The sequence below is a fragment of the Trematomus bernacchii genome, unplaced genomic scaffold (assembly GCF_902827165.1).
Source record: "Trematomus bernacchii unplaced genomic scaffold, fTreBer1.1, whole genome shotgun sequence".
Classification (NCBI taxonomy): Eukaryota; Metazoa; Chordata; class Actinopteri; order Perciformes; family Nototheniidae; genus Trematomus; species Trematomus bernacchii.
Window position 1 is genome coordinate 665,430 of NW_022987723.1, and position 20,695 is coordinate 686,124.

At 42.5% G+C, this 20,695-nt stretch overlaps 1 protein-coding gene across 1 annotated transcript; it reads left to right on the forward strand.

Annotated features, from left to right (window-relative positions):
- The first annotated feature begins 771 nt into the window (after positions 1-771).
- wdr32 (WD repeat domain 32) lies at positions 772-12,365 on the forward strand. Its single transcript, XM_034144428.1, has 7 exons — positions 772-1,405; positions 4,475-4,588; positions 5,554-5,751; positions 7,630-7,832; positions 8,185-8,265; positions 10,001-10,146; positions 11,788-12,365. The coding sequence occupies exons 1-7, from the start codon at positions 936-938 to the stop codon at positions 12,157-12,159; spliced, it is 1,584 nt and encodes a 527-aa protein (XP_034000319.1). The 5' UTR covers positions 772-935; the 3' UTR covers positions 12,160-12,365.
- The last annotated feature ends 8,330 nt before the right edge of the window (positions 12,366-20,695 follow it).

A 20,695-nucleotide genomic window follows, 5' to 3' on the forward strand; every position in this document is an offset into this window, starting at 1 on the left:
CTTTACCAGCTTTGAGAACACTTTAATGATCAATCATTATAAAACATATCATATATATTATTCTGAAATGGACCAATCTGCACAATCACTACTTTTACTGTTGCGACTTTAACTATATTTTGATGATAATACTTTTCTACTTTTACTTGAGGAACATTTTGAATGCAGGACTTTTACTGTAACAGAGTATTCCTACACTCTGGTACTTCTACTTTTACTCAAGCACAAGATCTGAGTACTTCTACTTTTACTCAAGTACAAGATCTGAGTACTTCTATTTTTACTCAAGTACATGATCTGAGTACTTCTACTTTTACTCAAGTACAAGATCTGAGTACTTCTCCCACTTCTGGTAAGTAAATAAAGTAGGCAAATAAAATAAAGTGCAGCATTGTTCCAGCAGATGGCAGCAACCAATCTACGCATGCACCTGAAAATGGACAAGGAAGCGGAAATTCGTCATTTCTTTAGCAAATTATTGCGTTTGTTTTGGTGAAAGCTAAACTGTTAAGTTAGTTAGAGTAAAAACATTCAACTTCCGCCGGGGCCCTTCAAATTAATACATTTATCGATACAAATGGATGATTTAGTTCTTAATTTCACTTGCTAAATCAGTGCTATGTAATAAAGTAAGGAGTAGCCTTTATAACATATTGATTTGATGTGTTTCTTTTTAAAAACGTAGAAAAAAACGAGTGTGTAATTTTATTTTGAAGGTGAATTCTGTTCTTTTCCGGTCGCATTTGTGTTGATTCGTGTTTGTGTTGACGCCGCGCTGCCAACATATAATTCAGCAGCCTGTGCGGGTAAAATCGCCCAACATGGCACCATAAAACTGGGTAAAAAACACGGTTTCATGCTCCATAGGTGACCGGAGTCAGGCAGCTTTTTTCCCGGGAAACACCGCCGCCTGTGCGGGGTCTGGAGCGGCGACAATGAGCTCGGAGCACCGGAGCGACAGCGAGGACGCGGCGGAGGAGGAGAGGCCCAACAGCGGCTCCAGCGACAAAGAGGAGGACCCCGACCTGGACGACTCGGATGCGGAGGATGAAATCGCCCCGACAGTGTCTCCTTCGCCCCCGGGGAGCGGTGGGATCAGGCCGGAGCGCAGAGCGAGGTCCGCGGCGTCAGAAGCGGGAGGAGAGCCGCGCTGCGATCCTGCCGCGTCCACCGCGCCGCAGCCGGGGAGCGGCGAGACGGCAAGCGCGGAGCTCCGCAGCGGCAACAGTGTGTTCTCCTGGCTGCAGAGCAGGACTATAAGACGGGGGGTGTTTGTGGACCCTGCCCGGGATAACTTCCGGACAATGACCAGTTTGTACTGCTCGATGAACCCGGCCGCGGAGTCTGTGAACCTGAGCACTCAGACCCATGGAGCGGTGTTCAACCTGGAGTACTCCCCCGACGGGTAAGAGGGTATTATGGGCCTTTAACCCGAGTTATGCAGACAGGGAAGCGACTTTTTGAGTTGAGTTTATTAACAGTGCAATGAATGGGTTAATTTCCCTATGCAATTTCCTGGGAAGAGCCTGATGTAATCATCCTCACTGCTTCCATGTCTCTGGATTCACATCATCCAGGGATCACTTCACCTGTCAAGGAAATTGGATCGGGGAACAACACGATCAAAAACAGACTCTAAATGACCACAGACATGCTTTAAATGACCCAAAAACACACACCTTAAGTTAGCAAACAGCTACAAACAGACAAAAGACATCTTTATAGAAATGTGAAATGTCTAAAATTAGATGCAAAACGACAAAAAATGACCACAAACGTCCTCAACCAGAAAGCATACATACACATAATGACTACAAATGACCCAAAACAACTACACAGAGATGTGAAGCGGCTGAAAATAGATTCTAAACAACAAGGAAACACAAAATGACAAAAAATAGAGGGGTAAGAGGATATGTTGGGCCTTTAACCCCGAGTTATGCAGACAGGTTACATACTTTTTGAGTTTATTACCCCTGCATGTTTCTGGAAAGTGCCCGAATGCACCATTACATTCATCCTCACATGCTTCCATCTCTCTGGACTTCACATCATCCAAGGATCACTTCACCTGTCAAGAATATGCATGGGGAAAAACAACACAAAACGATTATAAATAGACACTAAATGACCACAGAGACAGATAAAAGGACCAAAAACATACACCTCAAGTATGCAAACAACCACAAACCGCTGCAAAGACATAAGAGGCAACTATTTAGACAAGTAAAATGTCAGAAATCAGTTGCAAAACGACAAAAAATCACCACAAACATAGTCAACCAGAAAGCATACATGACTACAAATGACCCAAAACAGCTACACAGAGATGTGAAACGTCTGAAAATAGATTCCAAACGACAACAAGGAAACACAAAATGACTAAAAATAGAGGCAAATCAATCACATTCATGCAAAATCAAAAAATACGCTCTCCAATAAAGTTATGTTCGGACAGACTCCCCCGATGCGTTAGATGATATTACTTGCCTATAACCCAGAGTTATGCAGACGGGGTACTTTCTGAATTTATTACCAGTGCCGTTTCCTGGAAAGTGCCTGAATGCATTATTAAATTCATCCTCACTGCTTCCATCTCTCTGTAGCAAGGATCGCTTCACTTCACAGTCAAGGAATATGCATGAGAAAAAAACACAAAACTTAAAGTGGACCTATCATGCTATATTTGAATAATATAGTGTAGGACCATACCTATATAAGGCATATTTATACTTTTTCTTTTTCAAAATACCAAACAGATCATGCATTTTAGCCATGTCTCATTTTGCTCAATTTGACATTTTTTAGCTCTGTTTTTGCAAGGGCTGATTCTGTGAGAACAGCACCATCTACTGGCCTGGCATATGTACTACAGCGTCTCCAGCGCTTTCAAACGGCAATGGCCGTGGCTGTCTCCTCCTGATTGGTGGAGTTGGCCCAATAGCCGTAGCGCCACCGTCCTGACGTCAGGACAGTGTTCAAATCTGGATCAGTTTTTATCAGATCCGTTGCAGCCCCTTTTTTAGAGATTTGGGTATGGAGGAAAATAGAGAGGGTTGTGTTTTCTGACACTTGGTGAGTTCCCTGGAACACCGGGGACACATATTCATGTATAAAAGACGTACAAAAGTGCATTTTGCATGATAGGTCCCCTTTAAGTTAAACCAACTTAAAGGTCGAGTAGGTAAGAATGGAGAAACCGGCTCGAGTGCGCTAGAATTTGAAAGTACGTAACCGAAAAAAATCTGCCCCTTCCTTCAGACTTCCTTACAGAGCCCCTCCTCCAACACACACGAACGCGCACATGACCAATGAGGGCACGAGATAAGTTTGTGCACAGATGGAAGGCTGACAGGCAGGTAGGCCATCCAGTTATTTTAGCCGGGCCGGCTCAGATGATTGGTCGTGCTTTTTACAGCGCCACGGCTTCAAAGCATTTAATGTATTCATTGCTATCGGGATGTTAAGAGCATTCCATGGAATATAACAAAACGTGTTTCTGAAGTGAATTACCTACCCCACCTTTAAAGAGTAAAACACAATTAACTGATGCAAAGACATAAATGCATCTATTTAGAATTGTTACATGTCAGAAATGAGATGAAAAATGACTAAAATTGACCACAAACTAACTCCACAAGTACACATACCCTGGGTGTTTCTCAATGTCGAGTACGCTTGCTTGGTAGCACATGTCTTCCGAGTCACTTTCTTCCGAAGCGAGGCAAGAATCCTTCCTGGCATTCGGAAAACGAAGAGTGGAACAGGCTAGCAAGTGTGCAGGTGTGCGTCATATGAGAGGCCCCGCCTTACATTTTCCGCCACAGATTTGGGGAAATTGGTCCGTGCGCAAAGCATTGTGGGGATTTTAAGACCGCGGAGTCTACACATGTGCAGCCTCGAAAAGGACTAGGAGTTGATATAAAACAATCACAGAGACACAAAACGAATGGTGTCTTTTGGAGAGACTTTGAAGAAGACCGTGTCAGGACTCGCCATGTTTTCCATGTTCTTATATATTAAAGGCATTCTTACATTTCTCTGAGCAAATTGCCGATAGATATCCGTACAGTAGCCCAAAGTAATCATGCTTATGTGCCGGTGTACTTCGCTCCTTTAGTCTGTCATCAATGAATACGTACATAAGATATAATTGATCTAAGTTAGAAGCTGTTCTTGTGGGTTTATGCATTGTTGGAGCTTTCTGTGTTCATGTGTTGAAAACCACGATAAGAAGATCTGCTGATTAGAATAGATACAACGAGAAGAGTAAAGCTACTCCTTTTTAAGGTGCAATGAAAACATTCAGAAAAGACAACAAAGACATGCAGCATCACACATACATAAAATAATAACAAAATAAAATGCAGGACATCATCCAATAGCAAATAACAAAGATGTCTGGTATGAAACGTGGCCCTGGACATCCCTTCGTTCGTCCTCTCGTGTGATTTACTCGTGTTTCCGTGCTCAGGTCGGTGCTGACGGTGGCCTGCGAGCAGACGGAGGTCCTGCTGTTCGACCCCATCTCCTCCCGACACATAAAGACTCTGACGGAGGCTCACGAGGACTGCGTCAACAACATCAGGTAAACAATCACACTGTACATTTCTGTAATCTCACTCGTCCCCAGCTTGAGCTTCAATCTCAGGATCCATGTATTTCTGATCCTCTCAAGAATGGAAGTAGTCATCACATACAGAGCATCAACTAGTTCCTGAACAGTGTCCTTCACATGCTGATATCCAAGAGAGGGAGTTACACAGTCACAAGATGGAGGAATATAAAGCAGTATTCAATGTTTACTTCAGATTAGCTCCACGTCAGGGGGGGGGGGGGGTTGGGTTACCTTGGTTGGTGATTGGCTAATGGTTACACAAGCCAAAACATCGTTATGACATCATAAAGTGTCCAAAATCTGATCAGCTCATTTTCAGACAGGTTTTTATAGAAATGGATCAGGACAAAAAGAGAGAGAATCTTTGTTCCTGAAACTTTCAGAATCTCATTACACAGAGGGGACACATGTTGATGAAGAAGAGACATGAAGAAGAGGGGACACATGTTGATGTAGAAGAGACATGAAGAAGAGGGGACACATGTTGATGTAGAAGAGACATGAAGAAGAGGGGACACATGTTGATGTAGAAGAGACATGAAGAAGAGGGGACACATGTTGATGTAGAAGAGACATGAAGAAGAGGGGACACGTGTTGATGTAGAAGAGACATGAAGAAGAGGGGACACGTGTTGATGTAGAAGAGACATGAAGAAGAGGGGACACGTGTTGATGTAGAAGAGACATGAAGAAGAGGGGACACGTGTTGATGTAGAAGAGACATGAAGAAGAGGGGACACGTGTTGATGTAGAAGAGACATGAAGAAGAGGGGACACGTGTTTGATGTAGAAGAGACATGAAGAAGAGGGGACACGTGTTGATGTAGAAGAGACATAGAGAAGAGGAGGGACACGTGTTGATGTAGAAGAGACATGAAGAAGAGGGGACACGTGTTGATGTAGAAGAGACCTTTAATGTCTTCTTCTCCCTGCAGGTTTTTGGACAATCGTCTGTTCGCCACCTGCTCCGACGACACCACTATTGCATTGTGGGACCTCCGTAAGCTGAACTCGAAGGTGTGTTCGCTGCACGGCCACGCCAGCTGGGTGAAGAACATCGAGTACGACACCAACACCAAACTGCTCGTCACCTCGGGGTTCGATGGCAACGTCATCACGTGGGACACCAACAGGTGAGAGAGAGGAGATTTTAGTTGTAGTCATTGGACTCCTTTGTTTACTTCCTGAACACAGTGACATCACATTGGAACACTTGCATTGCTATTGGCTAGCGCTCCAACACATTGTACGTGATGGGCTAAGGGGCGGGACATCTCTAAGTGGTTGACCAATCACAACAGAGCCGGCCAGCTAACCAATCAGAGCAGACTGGGCTCTGGTTTCAGACAGAGGGTGAAAAGAGGTGCTGCAGCACAGACAGTATGAGAGAAATAAAGAGCTTTTTGAACATTGCTATCACTTAATATTGAACCAGGATCTAAAACGTCAAAACAAATAAATCTCTGTCTTTATAAAAGCCCTTTTCCTTCAAGCCGATGTCAAATAAAACCTTCCCCTTTATCTCTGTACGGTTTTCTGGCTGTAATTCAACATGATTCCTCCTGAAGAGCTGCCCCAAGAGGAGGAGTTTCTCTCCCTACCTCTAACCACTTTGTTTCCAAACCATTTTAAAGAGAATACCGCTTTTGTTTGTCGTTTGCTTTGTATGGTTTTATTTTTTATTTCAGTGTGTCTATTATGAGAACGTGTATACGTATCTCATTTACTCTGTTTTTTAATTTAAAGTGGACCTATCATGCTATATTTGAATAATATAGTGTAGGACCATACCTATATAAGGCATATTTATACTTTTTTTTTTCCAAAATACCAAACAGATCATGCATTTTAGCCATGTCTCATTTTGCTCAATTTGACAATTTCTAGCTCTGTTTTTGCAAGGGCAGATTCAGTGAGAACAGCACCACCTACAGGCCTGGCATATGTACTACAGCGTCTCCAGCGCTTTCGAACGGCAATGGCCGTGGCTGTCTCCTCCTGATTGGTGGAGTTGGCCCAATAGCCGTAGCGCCACCGTCCTGACATCAGGACAGTGTTCAAATCTGGATCAGTTTTTATCAGATCCGTTGCATCCCCTTTTTTAGAGATTTGGGTATGGAGGAAAATAGAGAGGGTTGTGTTTTCTGACACTTGGTGAGTTCCCTGGAACACCGGGGACACATATTCATGTATAAAAGACGTACAAAAGTGCATTTTGCATGATAGGTCCCCTTTAAATTGTTGTTTTCTTTCATGCTGGGGTATATTTGATCTGCTTTTTGGCAGTCTGGTTTAAATGTGCACTGTTGCAGCTACAGTATGTATTTGACTGTCCAATGACATTCTGTATGATGTTTCTATATAATGTAAACATTCAAAAATAAAGTGTTAAAGGACAGACAGATAAAAAAAATTAAATAAAAAAAAAAAAGAGAATACCTCTGATCAGTGTTTCCGCCAGACCAGGGCTGAGAGGGCGTCCACCCTGGGGGGGGATGTGACGTCACGTAGTGTCACGTGACTTGAATTTTGAATTGAGCCGTCCCTTTATAGATACTATCTTTTTACGTATTAGTGATGGGAATTCCGGCTCTTTTTTAGTGAGCCGGATCATTTGGCTCGGCTCACTAAGAAGAGCCGGCTCTTTCGGCTCCTAAACGGCTCTTCATTTTACACAGTTTACCACGGAGCCTCAGTTTCGCCGCTGCGAGGCTCCGGCGCTCGCAGTTCACGCGCGCTCCACTAGCACCCCCCGTCAAGGCTCGCCGGCAGTACACTTTCCGTCACAGGAACACGCTTTGCTGGCGGCGATAAGAATCCCACCAGACTCCTTTGCCCCGCCAACAGATGGATGTCCTTTTTCCTTTTTCCTTTTCGTCATTTCAAGCGATAAAAACTCGATCTTCTCTCGAATTATAATTTTTTTGTCAAATGACGGCAAGACGCCCCCCTGGCGGAAACGCTGCCTCTGATCTATTAAGCCCTCAAACCTCCTGTTTGTCCCTCTGCAGGTTCACGGAGGACGGCTGCCCGCACAAGAAGTTCTTCCACACGCGGTACCTGATGAGGATGCGCCTGACGCCCGACTGCTCCAAGATGCTCATCTCCACGTCCTCGGGGTACCTGCTGATCCTGCACGACCTCGACCTCACGCAGTCTCTGGAGGTCGGCAGCTACCGCATGCTGCGAGCCCGGAGGACCCCCCTCAGCTCGGGTAGGAAAACACTCACCAGCAAGATTCCATCTTCAAGGGTTTTATTGTCGTATGCACAAAGCTACAGGTTGGAAAAAGCAATGAAATCTGATGACACACATTGTATGGATAAAAATGCATTGTTTTTAACAGAACTTGCTGAGCGCTGGTGTTTTTATAGAAACCTGAAGAATTACATTTATTGTGTTTTACGTTGTTTTTTTATCTTGTAATATTAAAATGAAGACTTACCATATTTCAGGCTGTTTTAATTATTTAAATCCTTCGTTGACTTACCATGAGCATCTGTTGTTATTGTCCTCTCGATTGTGATTTGTTGTAATTAAAAAGTTTATTTATTTCCGCCCCTCAGACGGAGGCTCGTCAGCGTCTCGGTCGGCAGGAGCTCCTCGTCACGGAAACGACTCGAGCAAGATCCACGCTCCCAGAGAAGGTCAGAGGATAAAAAAACATATCTCATCATCACAAAGTCAGACTGAAGCATCCTTTGTGCTCCAGTCTGTCCCCTCAGTGAATACAGAGCTGAATCCCTCTGTGGAAAGAGACTCTGAAAGTTTCAGGAACAAAGATTCTCTCTCTTTTCGTCCTGATCCATTTATATAAAAACCTGTCTGAAAATGAGCTGATCAGATTTTGGCCACTTTATGATGTCATAACGATGTTTTGGCTTGTGTAACCATTAGCCAATCACCAACCAAGGTAACCCCCCCCCCCCCCCCACCTTATCACCTGAATCTCCTCCTATACCCCTTTCACACCAACGCAACTCCGGTTCAAGCTCCGTGCTAGAGCTTTTCAGGTTCAGAACCGGTTCTTCGGTTTAGCTCCGGCTCTTTTCACACCGCTCAGAGACCGACTGGTGCTGCCGCTGCTGCGTCATGACGTCACAGTTTACGTCGCTGATTTTCTCCCCAACGGAGCTCACCTCACAACAACGGGCCGGGGACTGCGTTGCTTTTAATCATACGAAGCCAGATTAAATTAAATAACGACTTCTCCAACCTTATACTTTTCTCCAGAGTGCCGTGGTTCATTGTTTATTAATGTGTTTTCAGCGGCATTTACCGACCCGCTGCAGTGCTGGCTGCTCTTCCACGAGTGTATTCTCCCGTTAGCTCCGGGTTAGCTCACACGGCTCTAAAGTATTCACTGTCTGACTGTCACACAAGCAGCTGATACATATCCCCAGTTCCCCTTAAGTGAATGTGTGTCAGTCTGAATTGACGCTGTTTGGCATCACAACGCTGTTATGAAAGTTTCTCTGGTATAACATGGGTGATGTTAGCATAGCAACCGAAGCTAAACTGACTACTTGCTAAGCCGTTTTCTACAGGCACATTTTACCGGCGTATTTTTCATTATGATTCTACTTGTGATAGTCGGACATGACAACCTGTGCAGCCCATGTATTGATTCCATCCGATAGCTGCTATAATAACAAACAAAACGTCTGCCTGCTCTCCACAATGATCAATAACAGCGAACGGATGGTCAAAGTAAGGTACAAATAAACAGAATCACACGAAGCCTGGTTAGTGTTGCCTGACTTTATAAAGCGTGTTTTTTTTTTACAAGTGTGTGGTTGCGTTCTAGTCACTTTTGCTCAGCACTACTGCTGGTTACAACTTTTATTTGCCGTACTCGCCTTAACTGTTATCTCAGGTTAATCTCGCCCCCCTCCGACGTATGCGGTTCTTGCTTCTACACGGACAACTTTTTGGTGCTCGAAACGAACCGGATTCCGGAGCTTAGAGGCTGCTCCGCTGCGGTGTGAACAGGAAAACCCGGTGCTTTTCAAGCACCAGCACCGAACCGGCCCTGAAACACCGTTGGTGTGAATGGGGTACTAGAGCACCATTGAGTTCTTTGTAACCAAATATCTCTCAGAGGGGCGTGGGGAGGGGCTCCTTATTTTCATCTAAGTAACAGACAGAGAATCAGCACTTTGGAAACAGGGCTGAAACAGAGGGGATTATGGGATGCTGCAATGATCTGTTTGGTGTTTCAGCCAATCAGAGACAGGTTCTGTATATATCTGAGACCTGTGATATATTGATGAAAACAGTATGATCGGGGACCTTTAAAGTATTATCGTATCTGAGGTTCTGCCAGTGTAATAATTAAGGAGACTATAAGACCCTCTCCTCTCCTCCCTCCTCCTCCCTCAGGTCTGGCTCCCAGGAACAGTCTGGAGGTTTTGACTCCAGAGATCCCTGGAGAGAGGGACAGAGGAAACTGCATCACGTCTCTGCAGCTGCACCCGAAGGGCTGGGCGGCGCTGATCCGCTGCTCCAGCAACATGGACGACCAGGAGGTACAAAAACATCCTCATGTTTATGAATCTGAAGTTAGATACCTGTTAATGCATCTAGATCAGGGATGGGCAACTTGGAAGGTGGTGGGGGGCCACATCATGTATGTACTGGCCACCAGGGGGCCGCAGATTCACTTGGAACACACACACAAATTCCATGGCTGCATCTCAGGTCGGTTATTCATTTCCTCGCTCCTCGGTCTTGGTATCACCAGACGTTGATTTGTCTGCGCCATCTTGAGGAGCGTCCCATGGCACTTATTTGTGCCGGAGGACCGAGGGTCGAGGAGCGATAATGGAGGAGCGATAATGGAGGAACTACAATGGAGGAACTACCAGACCATCCTCCGGTGAAATCCTCAGACACTCGCCCCGCCCCCTTACTGTGTATCGCTCACTGATTGGACGATGCAGCGCATGCACTGATCTGATGCTTCTTGACATGAGAGCAGTTTCCCAGCGGAGTGAAGAAAACACATGAAACTCACGGGACTCACTCCTCAGTTTATACTGTGTTTTGTTTCAATTAATGTATCATTTAGTTACAAATATGTGATATATCTGAACAACAGAGTGGGCAAAAATCATTTATTCTGCTAGTGGAGCCTCGCAGATGGGGGTGCTGCAGCCCCCTCAGCACCCCCTCCTTCCCACGTCCATTCGCGATGTCTCGCTGTCTCGCAGACCCCACGCAGCAAGCAGGAAATGAACCCAGCTCACACTGTCCACTCCTCGCAGCAGCGAGCCGCGCAACGTCCCGCCAACACGGCACCCAGACCCCACGCAGCATTCTCATCTGTTTGTCATTACTGGTGTCATTTCCTGGTTGCTAACAAACGCCATTGTAACACATAATCACTGATGTTCCGCTGTAACGGTGGTGGACTCATCAGAGCACAGTGGGCTCATAGGGAGGAGGGGGGGCAGGAGCTCCAACAAGCCGTTTAGGACAGAGAGTGAATACACACACTATACAGAGATGCTGTATGAGAAACCAATGTGAGTTTGGAACATTGAACAATGTAAATCTATTCTAGTAGACCTCAACAATGGAATCATGATCAGTAGAAATGGCCATGACATGGGACCTTTAACGTCACAGCAGGCATAACAGCAGCCGGTGTTTCTTGTGAGTGTTTCCCCTGGAATATTTGCCCATCCCTGATCTAGATCTCTGCAGTACTTCAACACTTTTGTGTTAAACTGAAAGAACTGCATCATTATTCTGCGTTTATTTAGGAAAAGCTATCAGACATCTGCACGTCCGCTGCAACCATCAATTATTTAAATGACAGATTTTCATTTTTGCAGTCGCATTTTCATACATTTTAATATATTGGTTTTTATTCTATACAAGCTTTTTTTTATATATTCCTTTGACTTCTTAAAAGGGTGTTTTAAATGTTTTACATGTGTGTTTTTAGCTGTGAAGCCCTTTGAATTGCCTCGTGTTGAAAAGACCCCTGCCTAATCTAATCCCGCTACATTTACACATGCTTTGCTGTTAACCAATACAAAAGAATAATGATAATAATTAATTTAAATACAATTTTTTTTTAACGTTCTTCTTGACACTATGTCCTAAAGCTTTTGTAAATGTCTTAAATTGTGCTCTATAACCCCCCCCCCCCCTCTCTCCAGTGGACCTGTGTCTACGAGTTCCAGGAAGGCGCCCCCTCCCGCCCGCTGGTCTCCCCCCGCTGCTCGCTCCGCCTCACCCACTACATCGAGGAGGCCAACGTGGGCCGGGGCTACATCAAGGAGCTGTGCTTCAGCCCCGACGGGCGGCTCATCTGCTCCCCGTACGGCTACGGCGTGCGGCTGCTGGCCTTCGACGAGAGCTGCGGCGAACTGTCCGACTGCCTGCCCGTGCAGACCTCCGTGCTGAGGGAGATCCGCTCGCTCTACTCCCACAGCGACGTGGTGCTGACCACAAAGTTCTCCCCCACGCACTGCCAGCTGGCCTCAGGGTGTCTCAGCGGCCGCGTGGCCCTCTACCAGCCCAAGTTCTAACGGAAAGAACCGCGATCTGCAGACCTGGGGCAGAAACACTGATCAGGGTTCATGTGCAAGTAGAGAAACGTCCAGAAATAGAGTTGATTTCTACGATTTCTCTCCATCAGCCCAAGTTCTAACAGAAAGAACCACAATCTGCAGACCTGGGGCAGGAACACTAGTCAGGGCTCAATCAGTCAATCAATCAATCTTCATTGGTTCATGTGCAGGTACAGAAACGTACAGAAAAAGCAGTCGATTTCAAAGGTTTTAAACTCCTAAAATCTAAGAGATGCAGATGTCTCTTGTGCAAAGACTAGGATTAACCAGGACTGTACGCTACTTAGTTAAAAACGTTAAAAACTTGGCACAAAAATGAGTCAAAAGCACGACTTTAAACCTTGCTTTTGCAGAAGTTGCAGGAGAAGTGTATGACTAATCAACTTAGGAAGTATACCAAATCCACAAATTAGTCGAGTTTAAAAGGGTCAGCAACAACATTTATACCAATTAGTTTAATTAAATTGACAATATTGAGTTTAATCGCCAATAATTCTGCAAAAAAAGCCACTTTAAACCTTGCGTTACTTTGAGAAACGTCCTTAAGCATAAGAAAAAGGAATAATCTACTATAGAAATAAACCAAAACCACAAAGACGTCACCTTTGAAGCGGCCAGCTCTAATATCTAATTGTTAATATGGATTTTTCTGGTATACTGAAAGCAAAACAATCAAGGGATATTTCCCAATAAATCTAAAATCTTTAGGATCCCTGAATTACTTTTCCTAGCATTTGTTTTAAAGTGCTCAATTGGACCAGAAGTCTGGAGTATTTTAAATATTCTGCCTGATGTGTGATGTAAAAGGAAATATTTAGGTTTCTCTGCCACACAACTCCTCAAAAACTCCTTCAAAAAAGATATGAAACTAAAGTTCTTCTGAACCCAGGTCTGCAGCTGTGACACAAACTAAAGAGGAAGAAGAAGAAGAAGAGAAGGAGGAGAAGTGGATTTAAACATTAAAAACGACATTTTTGGGGGCTTTGCAAACAGACTCCTGAAAGCCCGGCTGTTGAAGCTTAAAAAAAAAAACGTTGTGGATTTCTTTTCGTACTAAAAGCGGGAGGAAAACTGATTTTGGAGACTTCCCGATATTTCCGTCTCGGGATAAAAACACTAAAAATGTTAATTTAACAACAGGAAGTGGCTGCGTGACGCCTTCTCTCCACAGGTGCTCCAAATCTGACCTTCGTAGTTAAAGAACCTCAACACACACACACACACACACACACACCACACACACACACACACACACACACACACACACACACACACACACACACACACACACACACACACACACACACACACACACCTCTTCGTTTTTACTGGTTTTATTGTTGTCCGCACTACTTGTTCACGGTGTTTGTTCATTTGTTTCCATGCATTTTGCCTTTTGTTTAGGACGAAACGTGTTCAAATTACTTCACAGTTTGTCCACTTTCAATCTGAATCCTCAAACAAAACATGTCATTTCATGAAAAGTATCTTAAAGTTTCCCACTTTGACGTTCTTCAGACCCCTTTCCAAGATAATACTCTCCTCAATTACATATTTCTTCTCTAATAAACACAGCTGACATTATTCTGAATGGTCCTTGATACACAAAGCCCTTTTTGTCCAACAATTTTAGTTTGAATCTGTTGCCTCAGCGTTGTTCGTTTAATTAATATAGTAAATACTGTTTTTCCGATCTTCAACTTAATTGTCTTGGCTTTTTTTCAAAGGACTTTTGATCACCTTGTAAATCACTGTTTGGCTTTTTCTCCCCCCGTCCCTGTTTTGCATCAAATCCAATCCCAAATGGATGACTTCTACTGTTCATTCTCTCTCTTTGAAACCCATCTGCTTTAGGAGCCAAACACACACATGTTTAATTGTCTCAGAATAGAAATTAGGTTGATTAAAAGATAGATATTACTACTATGCATCTCTGCCTTTATGAAGATTCTCCCTCTTCTCTCCAGGAGCTTTAGATGCCAACATGTGTTTTGTAAGCTGGGAATTTAATTGAAACACCTGCTATTATGGGTGTTCAAAACTTAAAATGTTGAATTTTAAAACAATTAATTGACATTTTTTTCGAAATACACGTATGCTTCTTGCAGAAAGGAAGCCGGTTAGCTCGACTTAGCTTAGCACAAAGACTGGAAACAGGGAAAAGTCTGTTTTAAAAAAAACTTTGTTTGTTGTTTTTTTGTGATTTGATGTATTGGAAATATTATTATTTATACAGTACACTTTTTCGAATGTACTTTTTTGGCGCCTGGAGCACCACAAGCTATCTAGTTCCATAAAATTCAATTTATTTTTGAGTTAAATCTTCCCTTTTTAAGGCCTTGAGTCATCACGTAATATCTTATATAACTGTATAACCTGTATACAATTGGAAATGTCAAAAATGTTGTTTTGGGAGGGTTACGGACCAGACTACTTCCTGGTTGATAAAAAAAAAAAACTCTGGAGTGAGACAACAAAGAAACAGTCCGGGATGTAACCTACCAGCAATATCTTGTTTTAACATTTCAGTTTTGGTACAAAATGTGTACAAAATGTCAGAAATTCAAAAAAAGTGTCCATCCTAGTTCTCAAATTAAAAGGTGATATCTTTAAATGTCTTGTTTTATCAGTAAAAAAAGCCAAAGATATTCACTTCAATATGATATCAGAGAAAAGCTCTGGATTTAGTAACTTAAGGGAAGCATTCAAAACATTTCTGCATTAAATAATTACAGAATATTTTTCTTTTTTGTGTCGATCAACTAATCGTTTTAAACAGGATTAGCTATTTCAACTTTATGCTAAGCTAAAAACGTTGTGCTAAACTAAGCTAATTACTTTGTGCTAAGCTAATAACTCTGTGCTATGCTAAGCTAATAGCTGCTAGGTGTAGCTTCATATCAAACTTCTACAAACGTACTGCGAGTGTAAAAAGGATATTTCCAAAAACGTCTGAAAACAAAAAATACCAGATTTACCCGTATTTAAATTTAAATTTGAGGTGAAAATAAGAAAATTGTCTGAACACAGGTAACTCATATTATAATTTAAATTCCCAGCTCACGCCATGGTCCTGTTTGTAAAGAGGAAGGATGCTTTTCACACTTTGTACCTTTTTGTTTCAGTCTCTTCCTCTCTCATTTCAGTCAATTTAGGGACTTTTTTCCTTAATTTCCTCAGAAAATCTCATGAAGAATTAGCATTTGTAGCATATAAATATTAAACTGTTTGATCTGGGGGGTTTTCGGGCTGTCACGCTGTATAAGGCTGCTTTTATTTCATTATAATCACATCAATCTCTGCGGAGAGGAAGTGTCTTATCTGCCATTTTCACTTCAGGTATTAAAACTGAAAAACTGGGATTATTTTTATGATTTTTGTTATTTTTTGTTAAATCCCGCTCTGGGGTTTTTTCTTTGTGGATTAATTGAATGTTCTCGGTGGTTTCTGGTGTCACGTCTTGAGGACAAGAGACGAAGAACTTATTTTCTCTGTTGTTTCCTAAACTGCTTAAAACTGAAAGTAATCCCGACAATGAAGCTGAAATGGTACTTATTATCACTGAAATAAAAAGGTTAGCTTGTTTTGCACTGCTTATTGTTTGAGTCCAGTTTGTGTTGTTCTTCAGGAGAAAAGGGATAGTTTGGAGGTTTTAAAAACAACAAAATATAGGCCTTCTTACTCTCGGCATGTGCCCTCATATCAAAACGTAGATTTTCCCCGTAAAATGTTATTGTGATGCCAGAAAAAAATATTTCTGTTACCCATTACTCCAAAAATATGAAAATGGTGTCAAATAGAGCGTCAGACGGCAGAGAAAGCTTTGTTTTTACGGAGCTCCGACGTCACGTTGTTTACGTTCGCAGCGCCATCTTGTATACGGCGTCATGATATATCTTATATCAGAGCCACAGTATAAAGTGGAGCAGGGATGACGTATTGACCCGGAAGGAAGCTGCTGGTTCCCTCGACAAAAAAGCAACTGGATTTCTCCATAGGACTTTGGAAAATAGCTGGAAATAAGATCTGTGGAAAACGAACCTGTTTGATAAATGCACGTTTTGTTCAGCCGGATAATCTCCACATGTCTACCCTACTTTTATAATTTTCGAATCATAAATCTAATGGCCAGAAGCAAAATGCTAACGTTATGCTATAAAGGAACTACAGCCGAGTACAGCATCACGACTTCAACGTCACGGCAACTTAAGATCCATATTCAAACATACAGATTCAAAATGGTACGAGTTGAAGCGTTTGTTTTAACAGTTTGCAGGAGGCAGGTACTTGCTCTCAAGCAGAACAGGGCAAACAAACTTAGCGGGAGTGTTTACGTGTTCGGTGTAATGACGTACAACGTCCTCGACAACTTCTGTAGTCCTATTCAGCCACTTGGTAACAACCATCGTTTTTCAGACACGTCAACTCTTCAGAAATCACCAGTGGGGTCACTGCTGATGGATTTAATGTCGTAGAACAAAACGTGATCCGTCTCTTCTTCAGTGTCTCAACCACAGACCTTATTTCCAGCTATTTTCCAAAATCCTATGGAGAGATCCCATTGGCTCTGAGACGAGGGAACAGGAAGTGGTGAAACTCACTTCCGGGTTTTAGGACTTGTCACTGCACCACTCTATTGTACTCGTACTATATCTTTCTATAAAAAACCCCTGTATAATATGTCGGGGAAAAAAAGTCATTGTGTAGTATTTTGAAAATATCAATAAAAAAGTCAAAAGCTTCAACGTGTGCACAGACAGACATTTTAGGATTAGAAACATGTGTAGTTTGTACTTTATTCACAAATTCAAAAGTCAGTCCAATACTGCACACTTTTCAGTTCACAATAAATCAACACAAAGGCGACAACTTTACCTAGCAACAGCAGCAACCACAACAACCAGAGAATAATTAACAATAATAATAATGATAATTTAGGCAAAAACAAAACTTACCGTCATTCTAAAACAATAACAAATGTGCACCACTATGTGCAGTAATGAGCGATTACATGATGTGTACTGTAGTTTTTCTAAAGCGTAAAACCTATGACTTCATGGTGTCTTTTGTCAAATGGCAAACCACTTTTCCATGAACACAAAATCAAAAGTGAATTATTAAAATCCAGGAGACCTCTCAAGCGCCCAGCATCTTCTTCACCATGTACCCCGGCATGTTGTAGAGGAACAGTCCCAGGATAGCCAGCAGAAGGAGGACAGAGAGGATCTTGATGGTGAGCCACCTGTACTGGTCACAGATCAGGTGTTTCGCTGCTTTGAAAGGGATGAGGAACCACAGGAGGGCGATATCTGGACGGCTGGGGGGGGGGGGGGGGGGGGGCACAGAGACAGAGAGGGTGTTAGAAATGTTATCTAAATTAAAAAATCTATTGGTTTCACATGCAATATATGTATGTCATGAGTTAATAGGCTTTATTACACGGCAGAGTTGAAAACTCAATTCTTATTAGTCAATTTGGTAGTTCAGTGTTCTGCTCTTTCTCGATAGCAGACCGTTGCTAGGAATACCAGACCGTTGCTAAGGACACTTTGATAAAGGGACTATGTGCTGTAACGTCAATCCGCAGAAAAATAACCAGACAATTATCATTATAATTCATGATGGCTGAACTGTCCCCAGTCAAGAACAGAAAGACAATAAAACAAGAGGAAATTAAGTGTCTTAATCTTTGGATGTAGTTTTGTCTCAAATCGCACACGGCAGATCGCACAAACAAGGCACATGCCTCTTGATTTTGGAGGGTTACAGACCAGACTAATTCCTGGTTGGGATCAGAAACTTGATCGAAGGTAGACAACAAAGAAACAGTCCGGGATATAACCTCCTTAAATGGCAATATCTTGTTTTAACATTTCAGTTTTGGTACAAAATGATATTATCTCTGCACTCAACAATTATTTTCTTCTCATTTGATCTGCAGATTAGTTACTGATGTTTGGTGTTAAAAAATGTCCATCCTAGTTCTCAAATGACAAGGTGATATCTTTAGATGTCTTGTTTTATCAGTAAGAACCCCAAAGATATTCACTTCAATATGATATCAGAGAAATGCTCCAGATTTAGAAGCTTCTATTAGATATGCCTTGACCTGAAGTGATGATCGCTACCGTTAGCTTACTAGCTAGCAACGACCATTCGCGGTACAAAGTCACCACAGACTGCTCAATTGACCATATACAATTAATAGTGACTTCTTTTCGATATCGGTATAGCAGTACTTTACTTAAACAGTGAAATAAACCCACATGTAAAGCTTGAGTTTTTAAAGAGCTGAGTTCACAGGAGCAATCAAGGCTGGTCGCGTAACTTCCGCTACGTAGCCAAGATGGCGGTCGTTGAGAAGTGTCCAGCGTTCTAGACCCAAGCTTTTAACCGTTATCATGAGTACTCTTACTGCATTAGGACGGCACTCAAAGTAGCCAATATTAGTACAAAAGTACACAATGTGAGACACAAGACAGCAATCCCTGATTTACATTACATGTCACTTGTTAGATGCTTTTATCCAAAGCGACTTACATACTCAATACTGTGGACAATCCCCACAGGAGCAATTTGGGGTGAAGTGTCTCAGGGACACAACGGCATGCTGACTGCAGTGGGGTTCGAACCTGTGCTCCCCTGATCCGAACACCAACGCACTAGTCCACTGTGCCACACGCCCCCTTTAAAGTTACATTGCTATCGCTAGAACAGACTATCCCTTAGAACGAGGGATTGATTAGGTATAATAATGAATAATACGTGTTATTTATATAGTGCTTTTCCTGGTGCTCAAAGTGCTCAACAAGCAAGTAAAGAAAAATAATAACAAAACAAAAAAAGTGCTAAACCAGGTGGAATAGGGGCGAGGGGTTAGTGGATTAGGAGTTGAAGGCAAGAGTGAAAAGGTGAGTTTTGAGGGCTTTTCTGAATGATGTAAGAGTGGTTTGTTTCTTTATCATATACACATTTAAATTGTATTTATATATAATATTTGCAAGAGAATGCGAAGAAGAATTGCCTGAAGAACCTCCAGGCAACATGTACGCTTCTACTTTATTCTGCGAGCTGAAATGCATCTGATTATATTATAGCTACAGATGACACATTAATGATGTTCCTTCAGTTTCTGAATGCACGCACATACAACACAGATAAAGACACGTAGAGTAAATACAAATGACAGGACAATTAGAAACTTGTGTTCATAGGTCAATTTATGGATGTATTTGAAATATACACAGACGCATTAACAGGACAATACAAGCAACAACTCCAACACAAATCCTACATCAAGTTAATTTAACTGGAGTAAAGAAACATAATAGTGCACTTCAATAATTTTCGTCTAATTGCACGACATTCACAAAGCAATTCCAATTCAAACTAAATGCACAAAGTTATCCTCTGCTGGTTTTTCACTTATTTTAGACGCCCATCATCTTCTTCACCATGTACCCCGGCATGCTGTAGAGGAAGAGTCCCAGGATGGCCAGCAGCAGGAGGGCAGAGAACAGTTTGATGGTGAGCCACCTGTACTGGTCACAGATCAGGTGCTTCGCTGCTTTGAACGGGATGAGGAACCACAGGAGGGCGATATCTGGACGACTGGGGGGGGGGGCACAGAGACGTAAACACAGAGTTACAGGCAGAAAATAACTTGGAGTAAACACAAAGAGTCATTTTTTAGGTAATTCCCATTCCTAAACTGTCAATTTTCATGTTGGGAATCATTTTTAATAGGTCATAAATGTCTCTATTTATGTCAAGGATGCTCAGGGATGTATATTAATTATACTGTACTGACAGAGGACAGAGGATTTGTCTATTCTTTCCTTAAAGCTCTGTTAAGGCGTAATTTCAGAGCCACAGTATAGAGAAGAGGAATTACTACAGGGACCTATACCTTGCTTTTTAAAGGTCACCTATCATGCTATTTTTAGGCAATAGCATAGGTCTCAGATATATAAAAATATATAAAAAACATGTCTATGAAGTGTTTTGCTCAAAATACCAAACAGATCACCCATTCTAGCCATGCCTCATATCCCTCTATTTCACTTCCTGTTTCAAAAGTGCTGATTTGGGGTATAAAGCTTTAAAATAAAAAAGGAGGGGGCTGAGCTCATGCGGGACCTGGCAGCTACCGTCTAAACTAAATACTGCGGTGATGAAACGCCATATCATGGATTATCAAGGATTATCTCTGAAACAGTATGGAGCTCAAAGGCTTTCTCTCTTGCCGGTTATACCACAAGGTGAGTTCCTTTTTATTTCCTGCTTCTTCACACACATGCTCTCCAGTACAGGTTAGCTCTGAGTGTTAGCGATGCTAATGTAAACATCGACCATATTACGTCCAAAACAGTCGGGCATTGTTTCTGATAGCAACGTTTCTGATAGTTCCGTGGGTCCACATTTCCGATATTACGTCATATCAGACGCAAATCTGGATCAGCTCCGTTGTAGCCCCGTTTTTAGAGATTTGGGT